General features: G+C 36.3%; 2 protein-coding genes across 2 annotated transcripts; both read left to right on the top strand.

Annotated features, from left to right (window-relative positions):
- The first annotated feature begins 208 nt into the window (after positions 1 to 208).
- On the top strand, positions 209 to 2,993 carry LOC108458254 (protein ORANGE-LIKE, chloroplastic). Its single transcript, XM_017757576.2, has 8 exons — positions 209 to 571; positions 886 to 1,003; positions 1,273 to 1,392; positions 1,589 to 1,675; positions 1,981 to 2,057; positions 2,181 to 2,308; positions 2,505 to 2,641; positions 2,728 to 2,993. Exons 1-8 carry the CDS (start codon positions 387 to 389, stop codon positions 2,803 to 2,805), a joined length of 930 nt encoding a protein of 309 aa, XP_017613065.1. The 5' UTR covers positions 209 to 386; the 3' UTR covers positions 2,806 to 2,993.
- A 1,146-nt stretch (positions 2,994 to 4,139) lies between these two features.
- On the top strand, positions 4,140 to 6,409 carry LOC108458066 (uncharacterized). Its single transcript, XM_017757306.2, has 5 exons — positions 4,140 to 4,503; positions 4,584 to 4,822; positions 4,958 to 5,070; positions 5,521 to 5,661; positions 5,771 to 6,409. Exons 1-5 carry the CDS (start codon positions 4,239 to 4,241, stop codon positions 6,024 to 6,026), a joined length of 1,014 nt encoding a protein of 337 aa, XP_017612795.1. The 5' UTR covers positions 4,140 to 4,238; the 3' UTR covers positions 6,027 to 6,409.
- The last annotated feature ends 18,769 nt before the right edge of the window (positions 6,410 to 25,178 follow it).

The following is a 25,178-nucleotide window of genomic DNA, read 5'->3' as shown; positions in this document are numbered from 1 at the left end:
AGAAACCAAAATTGTTCGATGTAACGAATATATATTAAAAAAATTAGATAGTTGACATGTTCTAATAACAACACGTAGAATAGTGAACTCCAATCAACGTTAATTAACAACCAATCAAACGCTCGATTAATAGTAAATCAAAGTCAAATATAATTGTTACATAATACATTGTGATAGGTCGAACATAATACATTGTGATAGGTCGAACAGATGTATCACTAGCACATTCTGATTAAGCTGAACGGTGGAAACGATAGCCAGGGGGCAAATTATGCATTAAGCGTTTTATTTATGTTCTTTTCCATCTAAAAGCAACCAGCTTAAACACGGTCCGTCTTCACAAGAACTAATTCAATGAGAAATTGATTAAAAAAAGAAGAAGAGAAATGGGCACTTTCTATCTCTACTCTCATCATCTTCTTCATTCTACGACTTCTCCAAATTTGACAACCCTAATTCCCTTAAACGGAAAACGCAAATTTCTCTCTTTCCCAAAACACTCTTCTCCTTCTCCGTTCCTCTGTTTCTCCTCTAAAAACAATCCTTCCCCTTCCGAAGATAGCGTTCCCAGGTTCATTCTTTCTCTTATTTACTTCTCTCTCTTTTTTTTTTTCTTTCGGTTTATTTCGCCAAGTTTCTGGTACAGAATCCAGATATCAGTATCATATACCTATTCACACAAACATATATATAGCTGGAAATTGTATTCGTTAAAAGTTGTTAGAATTATCGGTTTTCTTAATATCTCCGTTATGTTGCATGATTTTGAAATTGGGTTTCTGGCTTATCATCATATAAAGGGTTTATCCTTTGGGTTTTTACTATGAGCTGCGTTCATTGTAAAATTTTAAGAGGAAATTTTGTATTTTTGTTTTCGGTTTTCAGTAACTTTTGCATCATTGAGGGACCAGAGACTGTTCAAGATTTTGTGAAGATGCAGCTTCAGGAAATTGAAGATAATATAAAGAGCAGGCGCAATAAGATCTTTCTCCTCATGGAAGAGGTAATTAAAGTTTCATAAATACACAGATTTTTCCTAGGAATCTGAAACTCCAAATATCAAATTATATGCAAAAACCATTTGGCGTTTCTCAATCGACAGCAACTACGTAATATACATACATGTATATATATTTGGTACAGAAGATACATATATACTATACACGTGCAAGCTGTTAAGGAATTTTATCTTGAATCTATGAAATACAGGTTGAAATGGAAAAGGAGTAGATTATGCGTTTGCGGATTGGATTAATATCATTTTGTATATAGGTAAGGAGATTACGGATACAACAGCGGATAAAGAATGTGAAAGTTATCAATGAGAATGGCGATGAAGAAACAGATGAGATGCCTGACATTCCATCTTCAATTCCTTTTCTCTCTCATGTGGTGAGTTTTAAGATTCATATGTTTTGTATATTCAGCATTTCATGCTTAATTAGTTGAAGCAAACAAGAGAAGGTTGAACAAGCAAATGCTGTCTATGTTGGAAAATGCATGAAAACGCCGTTTTGAGATTTTGGTTATTGATCTATTTCGACTTTTTCATTGTTTAGTCTCCTTGTTAACCTTTGCGTTGAAGCAGACACCGAAGACAATGAAGCAGCTCTACTTCACAAGCCTGGCATTTATATCTGGAATAATTGTATTCGGAGGCCTTATTGCACCAACAGTACGTACTAAGAACTTCTATTTTATTTTAGTTTGCCATTCCTTTGGCTACCATGTATAGTATTTATAGACTCATTTCTAGTATTTATGATCAAACTATGAGAATTTGCTTGTATGTGAAAAAAATACAGAAAGGTTTATGGACCAGATGAAATGTTACCTAGACTGGACTGAAGTCATGTTTATTCTCATTTAGCTCCTTGTCTAACCCGAACCAACTACTCTCTGACTTGAGCCAAATGGCAAATACATGTTTTCTTGTATCCCAGTTGATGATATAACTATATAATCTACATTTCATGGCAGCTGGAGCTGAAATTAGGTCTAGGAGGCACCTCATATGAAGATTTCATACGCAACATGCATCTACCATTGCAGTTAAGGTATTCAATGAGCTTATCTTCAGTTGCAAAATTTAAAACCTGGAGTAACTAGCGCTCGGATGCAAAATGACTATAATTAGACACTTAAAGTTACGGTAACAATTTACCGGTTTCTTGGTTCAGTCAGGTCGATCCTATCGTGGCATCCTTTTCAGGGGGTGCAGTGGGTGTTATTTCAGCCTTGATGCTAATTGAAGCCAACAATGTTGAACAACAAGAGAAGAAAAGGTGTAAATATTGCCACGGAAATGGTATGCGTTAGATTGTTCTGTGGCCATGCACTTTTCCTTGATTTACTTGTGGATTTTTAACTCTCTTATTCCTTCGGACTATTTGAAGTGGTATTGTTCTTAATGCACTCTTCCCCCGGCAACAACAACAGAGAGAAATAAGATGAAGTTATATTAATTTTCGCCTTTTGTTTTTGGGTGGTGGTTCTACGAGCAGGATATTTGGCCTGTGCAAGATGTTCTGCAAGTGGTGTATGCTTGAGCATTGATCCTATCTCTGTATCCAGTGCATCTGGTCATACTTTGAAAGTGCCCACTACTGAAAGGTGTCCAAACTGCTCTGGTTCGGGAAAGGTAAACTGAATATTTGCACAAGTCTAAGATTGACTATATCCGTCTCTGAGTTTTCAGAATCCGGTGGCTGATTTCTTCTATTTTAGGTGATGTGCCCAACTTGTCTGTGCACCGGGATGCTGATGGCTAGCGAGCATGACCCACGAATTGATCCATTTGACTAAGAAGATCAGTCCCTCAAGGACTGCTCGCCACTCATAAGAAGAAAATGAAAGATAGAGAGTAGGGAAATGTGGGAGGAATGTTCTTATATGATTGCAAATGTCATAACTAGTAATGATTTATGGATTCTCCTCCTTTCTCCTATTCCGAAAGATACAAGTAATAATATGTTCCCTTGTTATTGTGAGAAGTTTGAATAAGCTATGATGAAATCAAGTTAGAATGGATTAATTTTTAAATCTTCAACTTGGCTACCCGTAATCAACCTGACATAACCGCTAGACTAAACAAAGTTTCATTTCAAGGATTGCATTAGAGTATTAATCGTTACAAATATTTTTATGCCTCACCATAGTAATAAGACAGTTTGGCCGAGTGGTCTCAGGCGCCACATTTAGGCTCTGGTCCGAAAGGGCGTGGGTTCAAATCCCACAGCTGTCATTTTATTTTAAATTTCAAGAATTTCATCCGTCTACATACCATAGCTCTCAGTTATAATTAGGTTAGATTTCTTTTCTAGTCTCTTTATTTTTTGAATTTTAGAAATTAGTCCCTGGTTTTTGGGATTTCTGAAATTTGGTCCTTTTATTTTTAATTTCAAGAATTTTATCCCTCTAGATCTAGATCCACAGCTCTCAGTTATTACTTGGTTAAATTTCTTTCCTAGTCTCTTTTTTTTTTTCAAAAAAATTTAACCTTTTCACTTTTAATTTCAAGAAATTAGCCCCTCTGTTTTTAAATGAAGTTCATCTCCTAGATTTAAAATTTAAAATCCAATTTAAAATACTATTAATAGCCTTTTACTTGTTTAAACTAAAGCTATTTGTTTGATTTAAAATTTTAAGTCCAAAGTGATAATAAGTCAATTGATAACACGTGTTCAAATTTAACATAAGGTTGTATTATATTAAATACAATTTTTTTCACATATTTAACTTTTAAGAAAAATAAATTAATGGTAAAATTGTAGGTATCAAATTGGAAGTTGTACCCTTCCGTTCTCAGTACCGCATGGTTTAATAACTTTTAGAAAATTAATAAGAATAAATTAATCATAATCAGCAAATTTTTAAAAAAATTAAAAATATTTTTAAATTTTATAGAAAAACATAATTAAAAATCCAAAATTTGTGTAACAAAAATCCTATTTTTCTGGTCTTTCATAAGCCTTTTGATTTTTGATTTTTTGTTTTTTACATCACTAGTTGGACCTCCTCTTACTGAGTTGATGGCAAGTTTAATCTAATTTTTAAATCATATAAATACAAAAATTGTAAAAAGAAAACTAAATTTCACAACTTGAAAGAGTCGAGGCACTAAAGGGAAAATTAATCCGAGATTCTAATTTATGTATTTTTCCTTTTTCGTCTACTCTTTTATTTTAATTGTTCTGCCCGGCAGCCGTTACAGAGTTTGGTAGAAGCCAGTGTTCCAAATGGCTCGACTCATTAGGAACAAACAAGGAATACCCTCCACTCTCCTGACTGGCTTTCTTAACTCACCGAGTTCTCTCCTGACTCTTCCCTACTACTCTACCTCAAAGAGATCTCTTCAAACCCTAGCTTATGAAGAAATCCAAGCCAATCCAAACAAACCCTATACTCACACGGCTTTCATCCTCCATGGCCTCTTAGGCTCCGCCCGCAACTGGCGTTCGTTTTCTCGCACCCTCGTTTCCTCTCTATCCGACTCTCCTTCCGGTAGTTGATCCCGAGCCGTTTGTTTCCCTAGAAAATTCGAAAGAAATGACAAGCCTCTAATTTATTTGTTTATTTTGTAGAGTGGAGGATGGTGCTGGTGGATTTAAGGAATCATGGGAACTCAGCAGAGATGGAAGGGTTGGGTCCGCCCCATGATTTGGTAAATGCAGCTAAAGATTTGGGTAATTTGATCAATTCCAAAGGCTGGGATTCGCCTGATGTTGTCATTGGCCACTCCATGGGTGGCAAAGTTGCTTTGCAATTTGCCAAGAGCTGTGGAAATAGAGATTATGGTGAAAATGTCAAACTTCCCAAACAGGTATATACTGCTTCATTGCCTAAACCCCCATACATTCCGTTTCTTTGCTGCTGTTGCTAATTGTATGTATTTGAGAATTAAAATTTTTGATCTGTTTGCTTTTTTTATTTTAATTTATTTACTGGTGCAGAACAGCTTTGGGTACTCGATTCTGTCCCTGGAGAAGTAACATCTGACAACAGTGATGGTGAAGTAGAAAAGGTTTTGCAGACATTGCAAAGTTTACCTTCAACAGTTCCATCACGGAAGTAAAACTTCTGTTCCTCCTCTAACTTGTTTCTAATTCTAGGCACTGTTGCTCTTGTTTTCTAGTGTCAATTGGATCGTTTCATTCATTAATTTGCCTACCTCTACCCATCATCAAGCTTTGAATTGAAATCACTGGAATCTTTTCTACTGATGGTTTGCGTTCAAAATGAAGACTCTTGTTCTGCATTATAAGCCAATTTGTTGTAAACAATAATTTGCACGTTTTAGTTGAGGGGATGCTTATGCTCCGATGGCGTGTTGGCCATTCAGTCTGAGTTACTTGGGTGTAGTGCATTTGTCAACTGTATGCTGATTGCTCAAAATTCATTTTTCTGTTAGATATGACAACGTAGTTACTAATGCTCATTTGACTCTTATTTATGTTGTTTTTTTGGGTGATTTGGATCAAACATTTTTGCCTGTTGTGTACTCATGATATCTGCTCTCAGGTGGCTTGTTAATCATATGCTTGAACTGGGCTTCTCTAAGTCGTTGTCGGAGTGGATAGGCACCAACCTCAAGAGAGCTGGGGGAGAAGATACATGGGCCTTTAATCTTGAAGGTGCTGTCCAGATGTTTCATTCCTACAGGTAGTAATAATCAATGATTCTACGTTGATATTACTTAATCCACTACTACTAGGCCTATGTCTTCTTCTTTGTTAACTTATTAGTGAATTATCAATGTAAAATTCTCTAGGGAGCTGTCATATTGGTCTTTGTTGGAGCACCCTCCGAAAGGGCTGAAGATATCAATTGTACGTGCGGAGAAAAGTGATCGGTGGGATGCTGATGTTATTACTTGGCTTGAAAGGCTTGCTAGTCCAGAAGGAGATGGATCTGCAGGGAAGATTTCAGTTCATGTTCTTCCCAGTTCTGGCCACTGGGTCCATGTGGACAATCCCAAGGGCCTTCTTGAGATTATGGCACCCAAGCTGAAGTCTCTAGTGCCTTAATGTAATTTTAAGAGGCTCTGATACAGGTTTGAACCTATTTTGCTTTGGGATTCATAAATTGCTCTACATTTTAGTCATTAGGCTGCTGAGCTGGTTTATTGCGGGGCAAAATGGTTTACCTATGAATTTTCTTACGATTGCAATAACCTTGTTGGGAAATGAGACCTTTATTGTTGTTTCATTTGGCATTCTTGAAGGCAATGTGATTGATGGGTTAATATCATTTTGCTTATGTTCCCGGTCTTTCTTGTTTTGAAGTTGTCGACTATTGTAGGTCAGGGAGATTTGAAAACAGTTTTTATCCACCAATTTACCAGCCTGGATATCGGAACAGTTCAAATCTTGTTTCTTTTCCAATTTTTAAAATATCTTTTTTTGAGGCAGTTGTTGATCCTTTGGAATATCTGTTTGACTGTTTATCTGGATCTTATAAGTTATATGAGCAGGGCTAGAATTGTGTTAGTCAAAAGGAAGGGAAATGAATCAAACATTCATGACTTAGGATCTAATCTCTTTGAAAAGCATTCTGATTTAGGATTTTACATAAATTTAGAGCAAAATAGTCCCAAAGCAAAGACTACTGGCCAAAAAGATACTTTAAGGGGATAATCAACATGTTGATTGTAAAAAGTGAAAGCAACTGCTGATAAAATTTCCATAAAAGAATATTTTGGACTTTTAATATTTGGAAATTGGGAATTTATCAACATGTAAAAACATGAGAATATAGCATTGATTTGAGAATTTAAAAACATAGGATAATTGTGTATCACATAATTTATGTTGACTATGGCCATTGTTTTCAAGTTGTAATACAAGAAGAAAAGATAACTTATCCTCACCCCCAAACTTTTTAGCTACCATAGAAAGGGGAAGAGAAAATTCTCTTGCTATTTTTTTTCTCTTTTCTTCGATCCAAAAAAAATAAAATAAAATTGAGAGTGACTTTGATTTTATGTGTAATGTGGTATATTAAATTGTTTTAAAAGGTTTGTTGTGAGATGGACTAAAATAAATAAAATGTGAGACTTAGAATGCGATTATGCAAAATGTAGAATAATATGAAATTTAAAGTATATATGTAAATTATAAAATGTTTGAATTTTTAATAGAGTAAACTGTGCTAATAAGTTTAGTAGAATGGTTAGATACAATTGACATCCGATAGGAATTAGTGCATGCGTTTATGATTAGAGATACAAAATGAACAGATGATAGAATGTCTTATGACATATCTCATATTTGAAACCATAAATTTAAAACCATACATATTTGAAAACACTTTCAAAGTAAAATAAGAGAAAACAAAATACTTAGTCTTATAAACTTTAATGGGTAATTTACTTGTTTAGGTCATTAAAATTATTATTTTGGAAAATTTTTACAAATTTTAAAAAATTATATATTCTTTATTTTTACAATTTTTATTTTTTTTCTAATATATGATTTTTTAAAATGAAATTTTAGAATTTTTTATAAATATTTTGAAATTTTTAAAAATTATTTTGTATTTTTTTGTTGAAAGAGATCAATTTGCTTGTTTTTGAAATTTACAGGGACCAAAAGGACATTTAGACTAATTTTGTTATTTGAGTTATTCTAGTTATTCGAATTATAAAATTCAACTTGACTCAGACTCGAAAAATTGAATTAATTATTTGAGTTGACTTGAAAAAACTAAATAACTCGATTAAATTAATTTGAAATTCGATTTTTTTTCAAATCGAATCGAATTTTGCTTATCCTTACGTATGGTTGTGTTTGGGTGAAAATCTCTAGTGATTGAGTCTTATTTTAATGAGGTTTACTTAGGGATATGTGCTTAAATTATGATAAAAAGATGAATTAACAGGTGTGCCTTATTGTATAAAAATGATTAAATTATAAAATGATTTGTTTAAATCGAAGGGGAATGAGCAATTAATTGTAAGTTGGACTTTAAAAGATTGATTAATCTAGTGTGCGAAAGTGAAATTAGAATGTGCATTAAACTACCATATGTAAAATGAGGAAAATGTGATTAACGAAATGATATTGCAAGAACGGTGTAAAAAGAAAAACAATGAAGCTAAGTAATTGAATATACCTATAACTTAGATAATATGATTGAAAATGGAATGACCTAAGTGGATGCTACTTAAATGAGCAATGGCTAATGGGTTATAGTGACTTTGAAGTGCAAAGTGATTAATTGAAGTGAACTATGATAAAATGCCTTGACCTTATCAAAATCCTTATACTCAAGTAAGTGGCATAACTTGGAATTACATTTTGATAGTCATAAAAGGCTTATGGACGAAAAAGGGTAAAGTAAAAAATTCTTGTGTACTTATTAAGCAATTTATATTGCTTAACGCATTTGTTGATTTAAACATGTAGGCTGAGTTTCAATAAGAAATGCTCATTTTTGCTACGCTCGTGATCACATCACATCTTAAGGGTGTATTAAGTATATTTTCATTTGTCTTGTATTAAAGTAGCTTGATTTGGCATGTACAAAGGTTAATATTTGTTCGATGCTATCTTAATGGTGTTTTCAATGATGCTTATGATACCTTTGGTGTTTTCAAGCCCAACTTTGGTTTTGAAATTTATTTAAACATGTTTATGAGATGTAATTAAGTTTAAATGAGTTTTATTAATGAATTAGATGGATTGTGAAGTCCTTGGTTTGATATGATGACGTTTGGAGTTGATTTGGAGTGTGTTGAGCCAATTTTAAGTTCCATGCATCAAAGTATTCATATATGCCTACTTGGTACCAATACTTGTAAGCTAGTAGCTAAATTGATGTAGTTTCAAAGCAAGGTACATGCTTCTTTGCACCATTAAAATTTGGGTTTTCATATTAACTTCAAATGATGTTCGAATGTTCTCATTTTCTAATGGGACTTTGAGTGTAATAGTCCGATTTTGGGCATAGTTGGAACAGTGGTGTAACACCCCGAACCCGAGACCATCGCCGGTGTCGGACGCGAGGGGTTAACGAGCTAAATCCTCTTAAAGCACCGACCAATTTGGCATTTCCAGACAGGCTGGAAAACTGCGTCACTGTCACCTTAAAAATCATATCTCGAGTTTCAAAACTCGGAAACTGATTCCGTAAATTTTCCCTGAATTTAGACTCATATATCCTTCCATGGATTTATTTCTAGAATTTTTGGTCGGGCCAATTGGTACAGTTTATTAGTTAAAGTCACCCATGTTACAGGGATCGACTGCTCTGACCTTCGCGCGTTACAACTTGAATATCTCTCTGTACAGGGCTTTAATACTGGTGCCGTTTGTTTCTAATGAAACTAGACTCAAAATGGAATCTGCACATATAAGGCATGACTTCTAATTCTTTCTGGATAATTTATAGAAATTTTTTTAAAGTCGCGACAGGGGACCCAGAAACCGTTCTGGCCCTGTCTCACAATAACTTTAATATCTCTTAACATGTAACTCCTATGACCGTTTCGTTTCTTCCATATGAAAGTAGACTCATCAAGGTTCATTTACATAACTTATTCACTATTTAATACCATTCCTACAAATTTTTGTGATTTTTCAAAACCACACCACTGCTGCTGCCAGCATCTGATTTCAAGGTAACCTTTACCTATTTCATGATTTCCACGATTCAATTGGCCCTTTTTGCATACATAGCACAAAGTGTGATCATGATTAACCATCCCAATGGCTAATCTTTTCAAAACAATTCCATACCCCATAATGATCATCATACAAACGATTATAGAATCATACTAAAAACGTATATAAGCCATTTTCGCATGGCTATCCAAGCTTACACAAAACCGAAAGGTACATGACCTTCAACAATAGGGTAGTCCTATACATGCCATTTCAAAGTTCAACCAAAATTATACCAAAATGGAGGCTTTGATAGTGTAGATGACTTCGACTTTAATGATCCCGAATCCGATCGCTAACGAGCAAAATCTATAAAACAGAGAGCCAAAGCAACGGGTAAGCATTTTATGCTTAGTAAGTCTCAAGCAATAAAATCAGCTTTAACTAAAGCATTACATTCACATAGCCAAATGAATCATTTCATTAATACACATTCACATAATCATACTTACTTCACACTTCATCATTATATACTTTCACAAGATATCAACCAATTCAATAGCTGAAAACTCGTTAGTCGATTGAGCGAATGTTACTCAAACATATCGACTTTTCCAATGCACATATAAACATACCTTATCCTTTGGGCTTTTCGAGCGTACTAATTAAATTTATTACAGCAACCAACGCTCACCTCCAGCCCAAGCTTCTTCAGAATACGACCGGATATAACCACATGCACGAATGCCTTCGGGTCTTAGCCCGGATAGAACGACTTGCACAAATGCCTTCGGGTATTAGCCCGGATTTAACAACTCGCACGAATGCCTTCGGGTCTTAGCCCGGATGTAGTCACTAGCACAATTGCCTTCGGGTCTTAACCCGGATATAATTACTAGCATAAATGTCTTCGGGACTTAGCCCGGATATCATTCAATTGCTCATGCACACACATACATCAATAATCATTACACATCCATGTTTCATTTTCGTTACTAAGGCTCAAACACAAATATATCACTAGCATAATCGCCTTCGGGACTTAGCCTGGGTATCATTCAAATACTCATACACACACAATTCAATAATCATTTCACATCCATATTTCATTTCACACAATTCGAGTAGGGTCATTTCTTGAGGACTTACCTCGGATGTTGTCGAACGGCTTCAACGGCTATTCGATCACTTTTTCCTTCCCTTTATCGGATTTAGCTCCCTTTGCTCTTGAGCTTAACGAATACAAGTAGAAGTATTCAATATTTTTCTCAATAATGTTCACTAGTCAATCACATTCGCATCTCATATCATCTCACTTTATTATAATTTATCATTCAACCTTTGAACCAAAACGCCATTATATGGCCACATAGACATACATCCATATATTCAAGCTCAAGAATTTTAACATAACATCAAGTGCTCAAATTACTCATGTGGCCGATTATACATGGTCATAAATACACAAAATCAAAAATAATTTCAAGGTTTTCACACTATACATGTACTAGGCCGAATGTACATGCAAATTTCACAACATTCTTCAACAAATTTCCTCTTTAAACAAACATATTTATCACTTTCTTCATAACCAAAATATCATGTGCAAACATATATACACATATATGTGCAAGGTCAATTTCAAGATGTCCATAACCATCCAAAACTCAAATTTTAACTAACATGCAAGAAGCATAAACCATGCTCATGAATGCTTCATGGCGAATACATCACAATCATGCCCTTTCAACTTCGGTCATGGTTAAATAAAAAAAACTCAATGTCTTACTCAAGATTGCTACAAGGAAATTTCAAGAGGAGACAATCCATCATTGCATGCATCATTAGCAAGCTTCACATTTAGCATGCAATGGCTTTAACACAATAACAACTTTGGTCAAACACCATTTCCATGGCATAACAAGGATTTGAACCATGGCTAACATGAACATCAAGTTAGCAACTAAAACATGCATGAATCCCATGACACAACCTCATACATACCTTAATCTTGATGCAAGTTTAGCCAAATCTCCTTCTAGATCTCTTCAAACCAAAATGGAGCAAAATCCTATCTTCTTCCTTAGTATGTTTGGCCAAAAGGAGAGAACAAAGATGAACAATTTTTTTTTGTTTTTCTTTCACTTGCACGGCAATGGGGAAAGGATGCTACACTCACACACACATTTTTTTTGTTTCTCTTCCCACATCTAATTATTTTATCATTTAATACATCATGCATTAACAAAACATGTCATAACATGTTTTCTTTGCCCATAATTCCTTGCCATGGCCGCCACCACCTATAAAAGGGAATTTGACATGCAAGTCCATTGTTTTGCATGCATGCTTTAATTAGTCATCACACATTTCCTATCGTACTTTCAAAATTCACTACTAAGTCCCTTCTAGTGAAATTCACCTTTATAACACTAAATCAATCATCAAAAATGTCACACATGAGCACACACATATTATAGGCATCAAAATAAATTTTAAATTATTTTTATGCCTCGGTTTTGTGGTCCCGAAACCACATTCCAACTAGGGTCAATTTTGGGTGTCACAATTCTCCCCACTTAAGAAATTTTCGTCCCAAAATCTTACCGTAAATAGGGTTGGGTATCGCTCTTTCATAGTGTTCTCGCTTCCCAAGTAGCTTCTTCTATCCCGTGTTTGAGCCATAACACTTTCACTAGCGGAACCCGCTTGTTTCGCAACTCTTTCACTTCACGTGCGTGATACGAATCGGTTCTTCCTCATAACTCATATTGGCTTGAATTTCAACCTCGATGGACTAATCACGACGATGGATCGATCTATAGCGTCAAGCATCGAAACATGAAAGACATCGTGAATCTTTTCGAGTTCGGGGGCAAAATCGACGATATGCCACCGGACCGACTCGCCGGATATCTCATATGGCCCAATGAACCTCGGGCTCAACTTGCCCTTACGGCCGAATCTGAGTATCTTTTTCCAAGGTGAAACCTTGAGAAACACTTTATCTCCCACCTGATGCTCGATGTCTTTACGCTTCAGATCCGCGTACGACTTCTGACGATCGGAGGCTATCTTCGAGCTTTCACAGATTACTTTCACTTTCTGCTCAGCATCTCTAATCAAATCCACCGAAAACTTTGCTTTCACCGAGCTCACCAAAACAATGGTGTACGACATTTACGACCGCACAAAGCCTCGTAGGGTGCCATCTTAATACTTGATTGAAAGTCGTTGTTGTGCGAATTCAATCAAAGGCAAATACCGCTCCCATGAACCATCGAACTCAAGGATGCAACATCTCAACATATCCTCAAGTATCCGAATTATCCGCCGGATTGACCATCGGTTTGGGGTGAAAGGCGGTGCTGAAATGCAACTTGGTACCCAAAGCTTCTTGCAACTTTTTCCAAAATCGCGAGGTAAATCTCGGATCTCTATCCGACACGATGGAAATAGGCACCCGTGCAATCTCACAATCTGAGAAACGTCATAGCCGCTAGTTTGTCCATTGAAAAGTCCGTGACGACGGGACAAAGTAAGTCGACTTAGTCAATCTATCTACAACGACCCAAATCGCATCCTTTTACTCACCGACAATGGCGGTCCGGACACGAAGTCCATTGTGACTCGATCCCATTTCCACTCGGTATCGTGATCGGTCAAGTAATCCTCAAGGCACTTGATGTTCCACTTTCACTTGTTGACATATTAAACACCTCAAACAAAGTCGGAGATGTCTCGCTTCATACCTTGCCACCAAAATCGACGCTTCAAATCGTTGTACATCTTCGTACTCCGGGTGGTTCGCCATTCGGCTACAATGGGCTTCGCTCAAGATATCGAAATAAGTTCAATTCTTTGGAACACACAGACGACTCTGAACTTCAAACAATCATCATCATCGATCCGAAACTCCGATTCCTTGTTCGGAACACACTCGCCCGCTTTTGCAACCAACTCATCGTCGACCTTCCGAGCTTCACAAATTTGATGTATCAATAATGGTTTGGCTTTCAATTCAGCTACTAACACGTTGTCGGATCGAATGGACAAGTGCACATTCATCGTCAGAAGCGAATAATGATTTACGACTCAAGGCATCCGCAACCACATTCGCCTTTCCCGGTGATAGTCAATGACCAGCTCATAATCCTTTAACAAATCGAGCCAACGTCTTTGTCGCAGATTTAAGTCTCTTTGGGTCATCAAATATTTGAGACTTTTGTGATCCGAGTACACATGGCACCTCTCACCAAATAAGTAATGTCGCCAAATCTTTAAGGCGAATACGATGGCAGCCAATTTGAGATCATGGGTCGGATAATTTTTCTCATGTGGCTTTAATTGCCTCGACGCATAGGCCACAACTCGGCCTTCTTGCATCAATACGCAACCTAACCCAAGTAGGGAGGCGTCACTATAGATGACAAACTCTTTGCCAGATTCGGGTTGCACTAGAATTGGGGCTTCAGTCAAATAAGTTTTCAGTTGATCGAAACTCTTCTGACATTTCTCCGTCTATTTGAACATAACATCCTTTTGGAGTGGCTTCGTCATTGGCGTGGCTATCATTGAGAAACCTTTTACAAATCGTCGGTAATAACCGGCCAGCCCCAAAAAGCTTCGAACCTCGGTAATATTTCTCGGAGGCTTCCAGTTAAGTATGGCTGAAATTTTGTTCGGGTCGACTCGAATGCCCGATGCAGATATCACATGCCCCAAGAAGCTAACCTCTCTTAACTAGAACTCACACTTGCTGAACTTAGCATATAATTGCTTATCCCGTAGAATTTGCAGCACTAACCTCAGGTGTTCAGCATGTTCGGTCTCATTTCTTGAATAGACCAAGATGTCATCAATGAACACGACTACGAACCGATCCAAATATGGTCGGAAGATCCGATTCATTAAATCCATAAATACCGCAGGGGCATTAGTAAGTCCAAACGGCATCACTAGGAACTCATAGTGACCATATCTCGCTCAAGGCGCTTTGGGTACGTCCGAATCTCGAATTCAGAATCGATAATAGCCCGATCTCAAATCTATTTTCGAGAACACCGAGGCTCCTTCAGCTTGATCGAACAAGTCATCAATACGCTGTAACGGATATTTGTCCTTTATCGTCGCTTTATTGTCGACGATAGTCGATGCACAACCTCATGGTCCCATCCTTCTTTTCACAAATAACACCGGCGCATCCCAAGGCGAAAAACTCGGCGGCGAAACCTCTATCCACCAATTCTTGCAATCGAGCTTTCAACTCCTTTAATTCCGCTGCCATACGATACGGAGCTATCGAAATTGGAGTGGTACCGGTACCAATTCGATGCCAAACTCTATTTCCGAACAGTGGTAAACCCGCAATTCTTCGTGGAAAACGTCCGGTATTCACAAACCATCGCACAGATTCGGGTTTCTTTTCCGACTCCTTGTCATCGAGCACATACGCAAGGTACGCTTCGCACCCTTTTCTTACATATTTCGGGCCAACATTGCGATATTACACCGGCAACCCTTTAAGTCCGTAGACTCAACCCGAATTATCTCGTTATTCTCGCACCTCAACTCGATAGTCTTGCTTTTGCAATTTACAACCGCATCGTGCATGGTCAACCAATCCAAACCAAGAATAACGTCGAATTCATCGAACGGCAAAAGCATCAAGTCTACCGGAAAGCAAGAACCTCAGAATACTAGGGGACTTTTCTTGCACACTTTGTTGACAAGCACGTAATGACCCAAGGGGTTTGACACCTGAATTACAAACTCAGTAGACTCAATACGCAAAGTCTTACTGGATGCTAAGGTTTCACATATATAAGAATGAGTAGAACCAGGGTCAATCAAAGCAATCACATTAGTATCGAAAAGAGTGAAAGTACCGGTAATAACATCTGGTGAGGCAAAGATCCTCAAGCGCGCGTATGGCATAAGTCCTAGCAGAGCACGAGCCTTGGGTCTTGTTGTAGCATCTCTCGGCCCTCTCTGACCGCCACTAGCATTGCTCGTATTTCTGGATGGCCTACCTCGAGCAGTGGTAGCACTCGGGTTTCCACATTGACTTACATTTTGTTCAAGCAACCTCGGGCGGTCCTTGATAAAGTGGTCACCGATCCACACTTATAGCAGAGCGATCACGGAACCTCTGACTCCCGAATGCCATTTGCCACAATGCGACACTCCGCTCTCTCTCGGCGATCATTTCCACCATCGGCGATCAAGTGACTCGTGTGGTCACGAGGGTCGATCGCGATCTCGTCTAGAAAAGCCCGAAGCGCCTCTAGACCGGCTTACATCATCTCGAAATCTCTTCAATGCCTGTTGAAGAGACTTTCCCGAGGACCTTTTTCGAAATTCTCCAGTTCCGACATCAACTTTCTGTTTCTCCTTTCTAAGCTCTTCGGCTTTACAAGCTCGCTCAACAAGTACTACGAACTCTTGTATTTCGAGAATGCCAACGAACATCCTTATATCATCATTCAGCCCATCCTTGAAGCGTTTACACATAATAGCTTCGGACGAAATGCATTCTCGCAGAGTACCGGCTAAGCCTCACAAATTTTCGTTCGTGTCATGAATCGACATAGAGCCTTGCTTAAGATCAAGAAATTCCTTCGCTTTCGGCCGATGAATCTCGACTGATATACTTTTTTCGGAACTCGGTTTGAAGGAATTCCCAAGTCACTTGCTCTCTAGGCACCACAGAAGTCAGAGTACTCCACCAATAGTAGGCGGAATCGCGTAGCAAGGAGATGGTACACTTTAAGCACTCATCGGGTGTACAAGATAGATCATCGAGCACCCGGGTAGTGTTGTCCAACCAAAATTCAGCTTGCTCGGCATCGTCGCTATTCGTAGCCTTGAATTCAGTGGCCCCATGTTTACGAATTCTGTCGACTGGGGGCTTACTTGACCTTATTTGGTCAATTACCGGAGGTATTGTAGGTGCGGGGGTTGCATTAGTCGGAAAAGGAGGTTGTGGAACAGCCATGTTAGTTCGAATGTATTGGTTAAACCAATCATTCATCACACTATAAAAGGCTTGCCTAGCCTCATCATTCGGATTGCTGGTCATAGGTTGAGAGTCCGCCGGCGCTGTCCCTTGCGTGGGAGCAGGCGCCACACTCTCCACATCATCAGCCATTGCTCGGTTGGGATCGGGATCCATTGCTATAAACAAACACAAAGTCAAATTGTCAGAAATCACCACACTATCAATTCATCATTTAATGGCATGTATAGCTAGACCCCAAACATATCACGGTAGTCCTAGAATTGACTAAACCGTAGCTCTGATACCAATAAAATTGTGACACCCCAAACCCGAGACCATCGCCGGTGTCGGACGCGAGGGGTTAACGAGCTAAATCCTCTTAAAGCACCGACTAATTTGGCATTTCCAGACAGGCTGGAAAACTGCGTCACTGTCTCCTTAAAAATCATATCTCGAGTTTCAAAACTCGGAAACTGATTCCGTAAATTTTCCCTGAATTTAGACTCATATATCCTTCCATGGATTTATTTCTAGAATTTTTGGTCGGGCCAATTGGTACAGTTTATTAGTTAAAGTCACCCATGTTACAGGGATCGACTGCTCTGACCTTCGCGCATTACAACTTGAATATCTCTCTGTACAGGGATTTAATACTGGTGCCGTTTGTTTCTAATGAAACTAGACTCAAAATGGAATCTGCACATATAAGGCATGACTTCTAATTATTCTGCATAATTTATAGAAATTTTTTTAAAGTCGCTACAGGGGACCCAGAAACCGTTCTGGCCCTGTCTCACAATAACTTTAATATCTCTTAACATGTAACTCCTATGACTGTTTCATTTCTTCCATATGAAAGTAGACTCATCAAGGTTCATTTACATAACTTATTCACTATTTAATACCATTCCTACAAATTTTTGTGATTTTTCAAAACCACACCACTGCTGCTGCCAGCATCTGATTTCAAGGTAACCTTTACCTATTTCATGATTTCCACGATTCAATTGGCCCTTTTTGCATACATAGCACAAAGTGTGATCATGATTAACCATCCCAATGGCTAATCTTTTCAAAACAATTCCATACCCCATAATGATCATCATACAAACGATTATAGAATCATACTAAAAACGTATATAAGCCATTTTCGCATGGCTATCCAAGCTTACACAAAACCGAAAGGTACATGACCTTCAACAATAGGGTAGTCCTATACATGCCATTTCAAAGTTCAACCAAAATTATACCAAAATGGAGGCTTTGATAGTGTAGATGACTTCGACTTTAATGATCCCGAATCTGAACGCTAACGAGCAAAATCTATAAAACAGAGAGCCAAAGCAACGGGGTAAGCATTTTTATGCTTAGTAAGTCTCAAGCAATAAAATCAGCTTTAACTAAAGCATTACATTCACATAGCCAAATGAATCATTTCATTAATACACATTCACATAATCATACTTACTTCACACTTCATCATTATATACTTTCACAAGATATCAACCAATTCAATAGCTGAAAACTCGTTAGTCGATTGAGCGAATGTTACTCAAACATATCGACTTTTCCAATGCACATATAAACATACCTTATCCTTTGGGCTTTTCGAGCATACTAATTAAATTTATTACAGCAACCAACGCTCACCTCCAGCCCAAGCTTCTTCGGAATACGACCGGATATAACCACATGCACGAATGCCTTCGGGTCTTAGCCTGGATAGAACGACTTGCACAAATGCCTTCGGTATTAGCCCGGATTTAACAACTTCATTTAATGCCTTCGGTCTTAGCCCGGATGTAGTCACTAGCACAATTGCCTTCGGTCTTAACCGGATATAATTACTAGCATAAATGTCTTCGGACTTAGCCGGATATCATTCAATTGCTCATGCACACACATACATCAATAATCATTACACATCCATGTTTCATTTTCGTTACTAAGGCTCAAACACAAATATATCACTAGCATAATCGCCTTGGACTTAGCCCGGTATCATTCAAATACTCATACACACACAATTCAATAATCATTTCACATCCATATTTCATTTCACACAATTCGAGTAGGGTCATTTCTTGAGGACTTACCTCGGATGTTGTCGAACGGCTTCAACGGCTATTCGATCACTTTTTCCTTCCTTTTATCGGATTTAGCTCCCTTTGCTCTTGAGCTTAACGAATACAAGTAGAAGTATTCAATATTTTCTCAATAATGTTCACTAGTCAATCACATTCGCATCTCATATCATCTCACTTTATTATAATTTATCATTCAACCTTTGAACCAAAACGCCATTATATGGCCACATATACATACATCCAAATATTCAAGCTCAAGAATTTTAACATAACATCAAGTGCTCAAATTACTCATGTGGCCGATTATACATGGTCATAAATACACAAAATCAAAAATAATTTCAAGGTTTTTCACACTATACATGTACTAGGCCGAATGTACATGCAAATTTCACAACATTCTTCAACAAATTTCCTCTTTAAACAAACATATTTATCACTTTCTTCATAACCAAAATATCATGTGCAAACATATATACACATATATGTGCAAGGCCGAGTTTCAAGGTGTCCATAACCATCCAAAACTCAAATTTTAACTAACATGCAAGAAGCATAAACCATGCTCATGAATGCTTCATGGCCGAATACATCACAATCATGCCCCTTTCAACTTCGGTCATGGTTAAATAAAAAAAAAACTCAATGTCTTACTCAAGATTGCTACAAGGAAATTTCAAGAGGAGACAATCCATCATTGCATGCAGCATTAGCAAGCTTCACATTTAGCATGCAATGGCTTTAACACAATAACAACTTTGGTCAAACACCATTTCCATGGCATAACAAGGATTTGAACCATGGCTAACATGAACATCAAGTTAGCAACTAAAACATGCATGAATCCCATGACACAACCTCATACATACCTTAATCTTGATGCAAGTTTAGCCAAATCTCCTTCTAGATCTCTTCTAAACCAAAAATGGAGCAAAATCCTATCGTCTTCCTTAGTATGTTCGGCCAAAAAGGAGAGAACAAAGATGAACAATTTTTTTTTTTTTGTTTTTCTTTCACTTGCACGGCAATGGAGGAAAGGATGCTACACTCACACACACAATTTTTTTTGTTTCTCTTCCCACATCTAATTATTTTATCATTTAATACATCATGCATTAACAAAACATGTCATAACATGTTTTCTTTGCCCATAATTCCTTGCCATGGCCGGCCACCACCTATAAAAAGGGGAATTTGACATGCAAGTCCATTGTTTTGCATGCATGCTTTAATTAGTCATCACACATTTCCCTATCGTACTTTCAAAATTCACTACTAAGTCCCTTCTAGTGAAATTCACCTTTATAACACTAAATCAATCATCAAAAAATGTCACACATGAGCACACACATATTATAGGCATCAAAATAAATTTTAAATTATTTTTATGCCTCGGTTTTGTGGTCCCAAAACCACATTCCGACTAGGGTCAATTTTGGGCTGCCACAAGTGGTTTCGGGACTACAAATCCGACTAGGAAAAATTTTTTTTATTATATTTTTATGGCCTACAGTTTCACAGAATGATTTCATGAAAATCTCGTTCAAAAATTTCGATGTTCGGGTACTCAAATTAGTAAAAAAGACTAAATCGTAAACAGTGCAAAACTTGAGTTCTAGAAGCTAGAGGTATTAAATAGCTATAGAATTTTTAGTAGAAGTCCTTATGTGACAATTAGCCCATTAATAAGTTAGTGGAAGATATTTGTTTGGTATTTTTGAAATTTGTTTGAAAAGAAAGGGCAAATTGATAATTAAGTTAATAAATGTATAATAAGACAAAAATTTAAAAGCTATCATCTTTTCTTCTTTTTCTTCAACCGTTTATAAAGAAAATGGGCAGCCATGGATGAGCAAACATTCAACCAAGCTTCTATGGCTCATCTAGGTACTATTTTTGTCCCGTTTTTAATTATTTCTATATTTTTAGAGTCGTGGTAACTAGAGGTATGCATGGGCTGGGCTAGGCCGAGTTCGGATCGGGCTCAACTAAAAAATTAGGCCCATTTGCTAGGCCCAGGCCCGACCCAGCCTGAAAAATAGGCCTAAAATTTTGCCCAAGCCCAACCCAAAGAAAAATGTTAAAACCCAGGCCCGACCCAGCCCATCCATATTAATTTTTATATAATTTTAAAATATATATAAACCATCAAAAATACTAAAAACATCAAATAAATATTTCTCAACAAATTGAAAATAAATTTTAAAAATATGTATACTTAAATAACACTAAAATAGATGTAACTTAACAAGCAAATATTTCTAAAACAATAACAAAATTAACAAATGTCTTTAAAATAATAAAAAAAATTAACAATAAAATAAGTTTTATACAATATCCAAACAATAACAACAAAATAGTAGCAAAATAGGGAGAAAACAATAAGAAAATAATATTAATTTTTTTTGTCATGTAGTGAATTCGGGCCGGGCTGGCCCGGGCCAAAAACGCCTTACCCGAGGCCTGGCCCTTTTTTTAAACAGGTCTTATTTTTTTGCCCAAGCCTATTTTTTAGGCCTATATTTTTGCCCAAACCCTCCCACATTTCGGGCGGGCCTTCAGGTCGGGCCACCCATGCACACCTTTAGTGGTAACTCAATTTAGCTATCCCATATCTTCGTTTTCAAAACTGTTAAAGTTTGTAAATTTTGCCATTGATGAATATATGTGTATTTTGATGTTTGATGATGGAAAATACATCCTTTTTGTTAAATAAACGACTTTTACTAAGTGATTTCGGTGAAAACGTCCGAAACGACCATTTTGTAAAAGTTGTAAAAATGATATAAAAGTGTATTTTAATGAGAATTGTAGTTTTCTATAGTTATGAAAATGGTTCGGCTAGGCTTAAAGTACAAATAAATTGAGTGCATTTTATTTTATGAGCCTAGGGGCAAAAGTGTAATTATGACAAAGTTTAGGGGCAAAAAATATAATTTTGCCAAAATATAATTTTTGGATTACATTGAATAATGTTACTAATAATTAAACTAAATGTGATATTTTAGATCAAGAAAAACAAGATTCAGACTTAGAACGAGGGAAATCAAAGAATATGACGATTATGTCCAATTGCCGATTTTGTGTAAAGGTAAGTTCGTGTGATTATAATATTTCAATGTTATAATTTAATATTAAATGCTTTGTTGTTATTATTATATAAATTGTATGATTGATTATACGGATATTTTTATGAAGATCCGACAAGTAAGTACATAAACAAATAATGTGATGTTGTAGCATATTTTAATACTTTGATAATATGTGCATTTAAATGTTTTACTACTATCATGAAAGTATGAAATGTATGATGGAAGAATATATGACATTATGAGCAAGTGCGATGATATTGAGCTAGACAAGAAATCCTGTTTGAACCTCAAGAATAGTATAGGATACACGAGATATGTCATGAGAAATAATGTGGTCTGAACTCATGAGTTGTGTCTGAGTTCATGAGATAAGTGATATATGTAATGTGGGTTCGGGTACTGACTTTGTGTATAAACCCATGAGTAGCTCAATGAGCGGGCATTACATGATAATGTTTTGAGGTCCGGGTGCTAACTTTGTGTACAGACTCATGGTAGCTTTAGCTACATACGTTATGCGCTATGAGTTGGTTTTAGCTACGGATATGGCACTATGTGCAAGTTTTCGTGTATCCATTAGTATTTTGAGTGTTCAACGGGTAATTCAAGGAAGGATTTGATGATGGTCCCAATGAGGTATGTCATTGATGAGAACGAACTTGAGTTATGTTACAAATGAGTACATATATGTACAGAAACTCAATTGAACATGAAATCCATGAATGGCAAGTCCATGAGTATTGTGAAATGATGTTGTATTAATTTGGTGGACTATGATATATGTTTATAAATGCATAGATTTCTAATTTAAAAGAAATGAAGGTGTGATGAACTTAGTTATCATCATTTTTGTACTAAAACTGTTTTGGACAGTAGTTGTAGTCCAACTTTGAAAATTCACAAAAAAATTATAGAAATTGAATTTGAGGCTGAATAAAATATTAAATTAAATATTATTGAGCCTAGTTTCACATAAAAGAAACGGTGTAAAACAAAAAATCAGATTATGAGATATTTGAATTTTTGTGAGACAGAGTCAGAATATTTTTGGGATCCCCTATTCTGATTTGTAAAAATCATAAAAAAATTTAAAAAAATAATTATGGGTTATAATTTATATTATTAGGATTATTATGAGTCTAGTTTCAAAATAAACAAATGGGAACATCATCTGGATCCTGTATGAGGATTTAATTAATTTTAGTGAAGAAGGGTTGGAACTGTCAAACAGCAGAACAGGGGTGACTTTGAAGAATAAACTGTACTAATTGGCTAAATAAAAAAATCTTAAAATTTTAAGGTAAGGAGATGTATGAGTCTAGTTTTAGGGAAAATTTTCAGAACTTAATTTGTAGTTCTGTATATTAAGATATAAATAATTTAGTAACTGCGACTCGAGTAGACAACTTAACTGAAATTTGAGCAAATAGTGGAATAATGTGGCAATATGATTGTGATACCTTGAAAACATGTTATAAGAATTTGAAAAAAGCATGTAAATAAATTGCTTATTGTTTTCATATGAACTTACTAAGCTTGAAGCTTACTCCCCTTCCTTTCCATCTCGTATATGTTTATTTAGCTAGCTCGGGTTGGAATCGCCAGAGATGCTATCACACTATCAAGCTACCATCTGGGGTATAAGTATTCAAGTACTCGAGTTTATGGCATGTATAGGAACTATGTCTTTTATTATATTAGTCATTACTATTAGGGCCAAATGTGTTGGCCTATAATGATTTGTGATTCAATTTGAATATGCATAGCCATAAATGATAGCTTATGGTAACCATATGCTTAATCATATGTAAATGACATGTTATTGCATGAATGTGGTTAGTTTAAATTGCATTTATATGCTTGATAATGTGCCATGTGATGTGATATGAAATTGTGCAAGTAAGGGTGACAAAATGGCTTGGAAAATAGCCTTGCAATCATCCACACGGGTAGACCCAGGGGCGTGTGTCTAGGCCGTGTGTGACGCACGGTCCGCCCCCACGGGCGTGTGTCTTGGCCGTGTGTCCCTAAATGAATGATAACGTCATAAACAGAGAGTCACACTGGCTGAAGATACGGGCATGTCCCAAGACACACAGGCGTGTGTAACCACATGGCCTACTCCATTGGGGCATGTGACTCTCTAAAAATGGAAAATTTCTTAAGTGTTGTAAAATTTCTGAAAATTCTCGATTTAGTCCCGAATCATCTCCAATATATGTTTTGGGCCTCGTAGGCTCGTATAAGGGACGATATGTATGTGTATGAATGGTTTTAAATTGAATCAAATTTTAAGACTCAATTTTGTATGAATGTTTATGTTTAAGTCCGGCAATGCCTCGAACCCTGTCCCGGCATCAGACACGGGTAAGGATGTTACATTGAGAATGGTCTAAAAGGAATTCGAAGACCTCTAAAGTGATTATATAAGTATTAATTGTGTTAGGTGACATGGATTTTAAGTAAGATCTTCGTTCTTCTATTTACAAAAGTTTTGTGCTTTAAGCTTTTTTAGCAATCGAAAGCTCATTTTATGTATTACCATATCTAAACATCTAGGAAATGATTTAAAATTATTTTAGAATGTGTTTGAAGATTTCAAAATGGTGTTAAATGTTTTACTAACTTATGTTAAGTTGAATAAATGATGACTTCATTAAAAAATTGTTATTTCAAAAAATGTGTCGAGTGACATCACTTATCTGCGTCGATCATTAGACTTAGTAAGGGGTGTTATCATGATTCCTTATTTCAAATGATTCTTTATTGTTACAAAAACTTTCATGATATTTTCTTATTTCAAATATTAATTGATAAGGAAATACAAATATGTATGTAGTTTTATTCTGAGTAAGGGTCAATACAAGTCTACCCCATTTTCAAACAAATTTCCTTTTATATAAAAGTAGATTCGAAATAAATGATAAGAACAAATATTACAAAAATTCTTTAAAAAATAAAATTTTAATCATGGTTCTTTCAAAATCAATAATTTAAACCACAAATCGAGCTTGAGCTCATGCTATAAAATCATTAATCCCACATATCATCCAAATATGTTATCATTAAACACTAATAACTCAACCATAAATTTTCAAATCAAACACAACACATATTCAATTAAGCCCATTCCTCATTCACCAAGAAAAAACATTTCAAAACATAAATATAAATAGTTAAAGATAAAAAAAACCTAGTGGGCAACCAACAACTCACATTTGATAAGATAATAGACTTTATAGGTTACTCATCTTGCTTTGTGTGTCTAAAGCATCCAAATCAATGTGCTTTACTCCTTAATGCTCCAACACACCTACTAGAGATAATCATTTGGATTTTGTTACCTAAATTTATTTTAGTCATTGAAGGTTAATTACAAGTTCTCTTATTCTCTTAG

The sequence above is a fragment of the Gossypium arboreum genome, chromosome 4, assembly GCF_025698485.1.
Source record: "Gossypium arboreum isolate Shixiya-1 chromosome 4, ASM2569848v2, whole genome shotgun sequence".
Classification (NCBI taxonomy): Eukaryota; Viridiplantae; Streptophyta; class Magnoliopsida; order Malvales; family Malvaceae; genus Gossypium; species Gossypium arboreum.
Note: the sequence above shows the minus strand (reverse complement) of the source record. Positions and strands in the feature narration are given on the sequence as shown.

Excerpts from the sequence above, each read along its gene's own strand:
- LOC108458066 (XM_017757306.2), top strand. The coding sequence starts at position 4,239 with ATGGCTCGACTCATTAGGAACAAACAAGGAATACCCTCCACTCTCCTG. Across the intron at positions 4,504-4,583 it reads TCTATCCGACTCTCCTTCCG|AGTGGAGGATGGTGCTGGTG; the intron begins GTAGTTGATCCC and ends TTTATTTTGTAG. Across the intron at positions 5,071-5,520 it reads TCAACAGTTCCATCACGGAA|GTGGCTTGTTAATCATATGC; the intron begins GTAAAACTTCTG and ends ATCTGCTCTCAG.
- LOC108458254 (XM_017757576.2), top strand. The coding sequence starts at position 387 with ATGGGCACTTTCTATCTCTACTCTCATCATCTTCTTCATTCTACGACT. Across the intron at positions 1,393-1,588 it reads TTCCTTTTCTCTCTCATGTG|ACACCGAAGACAATGAAGCA; the intron begins GTGAGTTTTAAG and ends GCGTTGAAGCAG. Across the intron at positions 2,058-2,180 it reads CATCTACCATTGCAGTTAAG|TCAGGTCGATCCTATCGTGG; the intron begins GTATTCAATGAG and ends TTCTTGGTTCAG.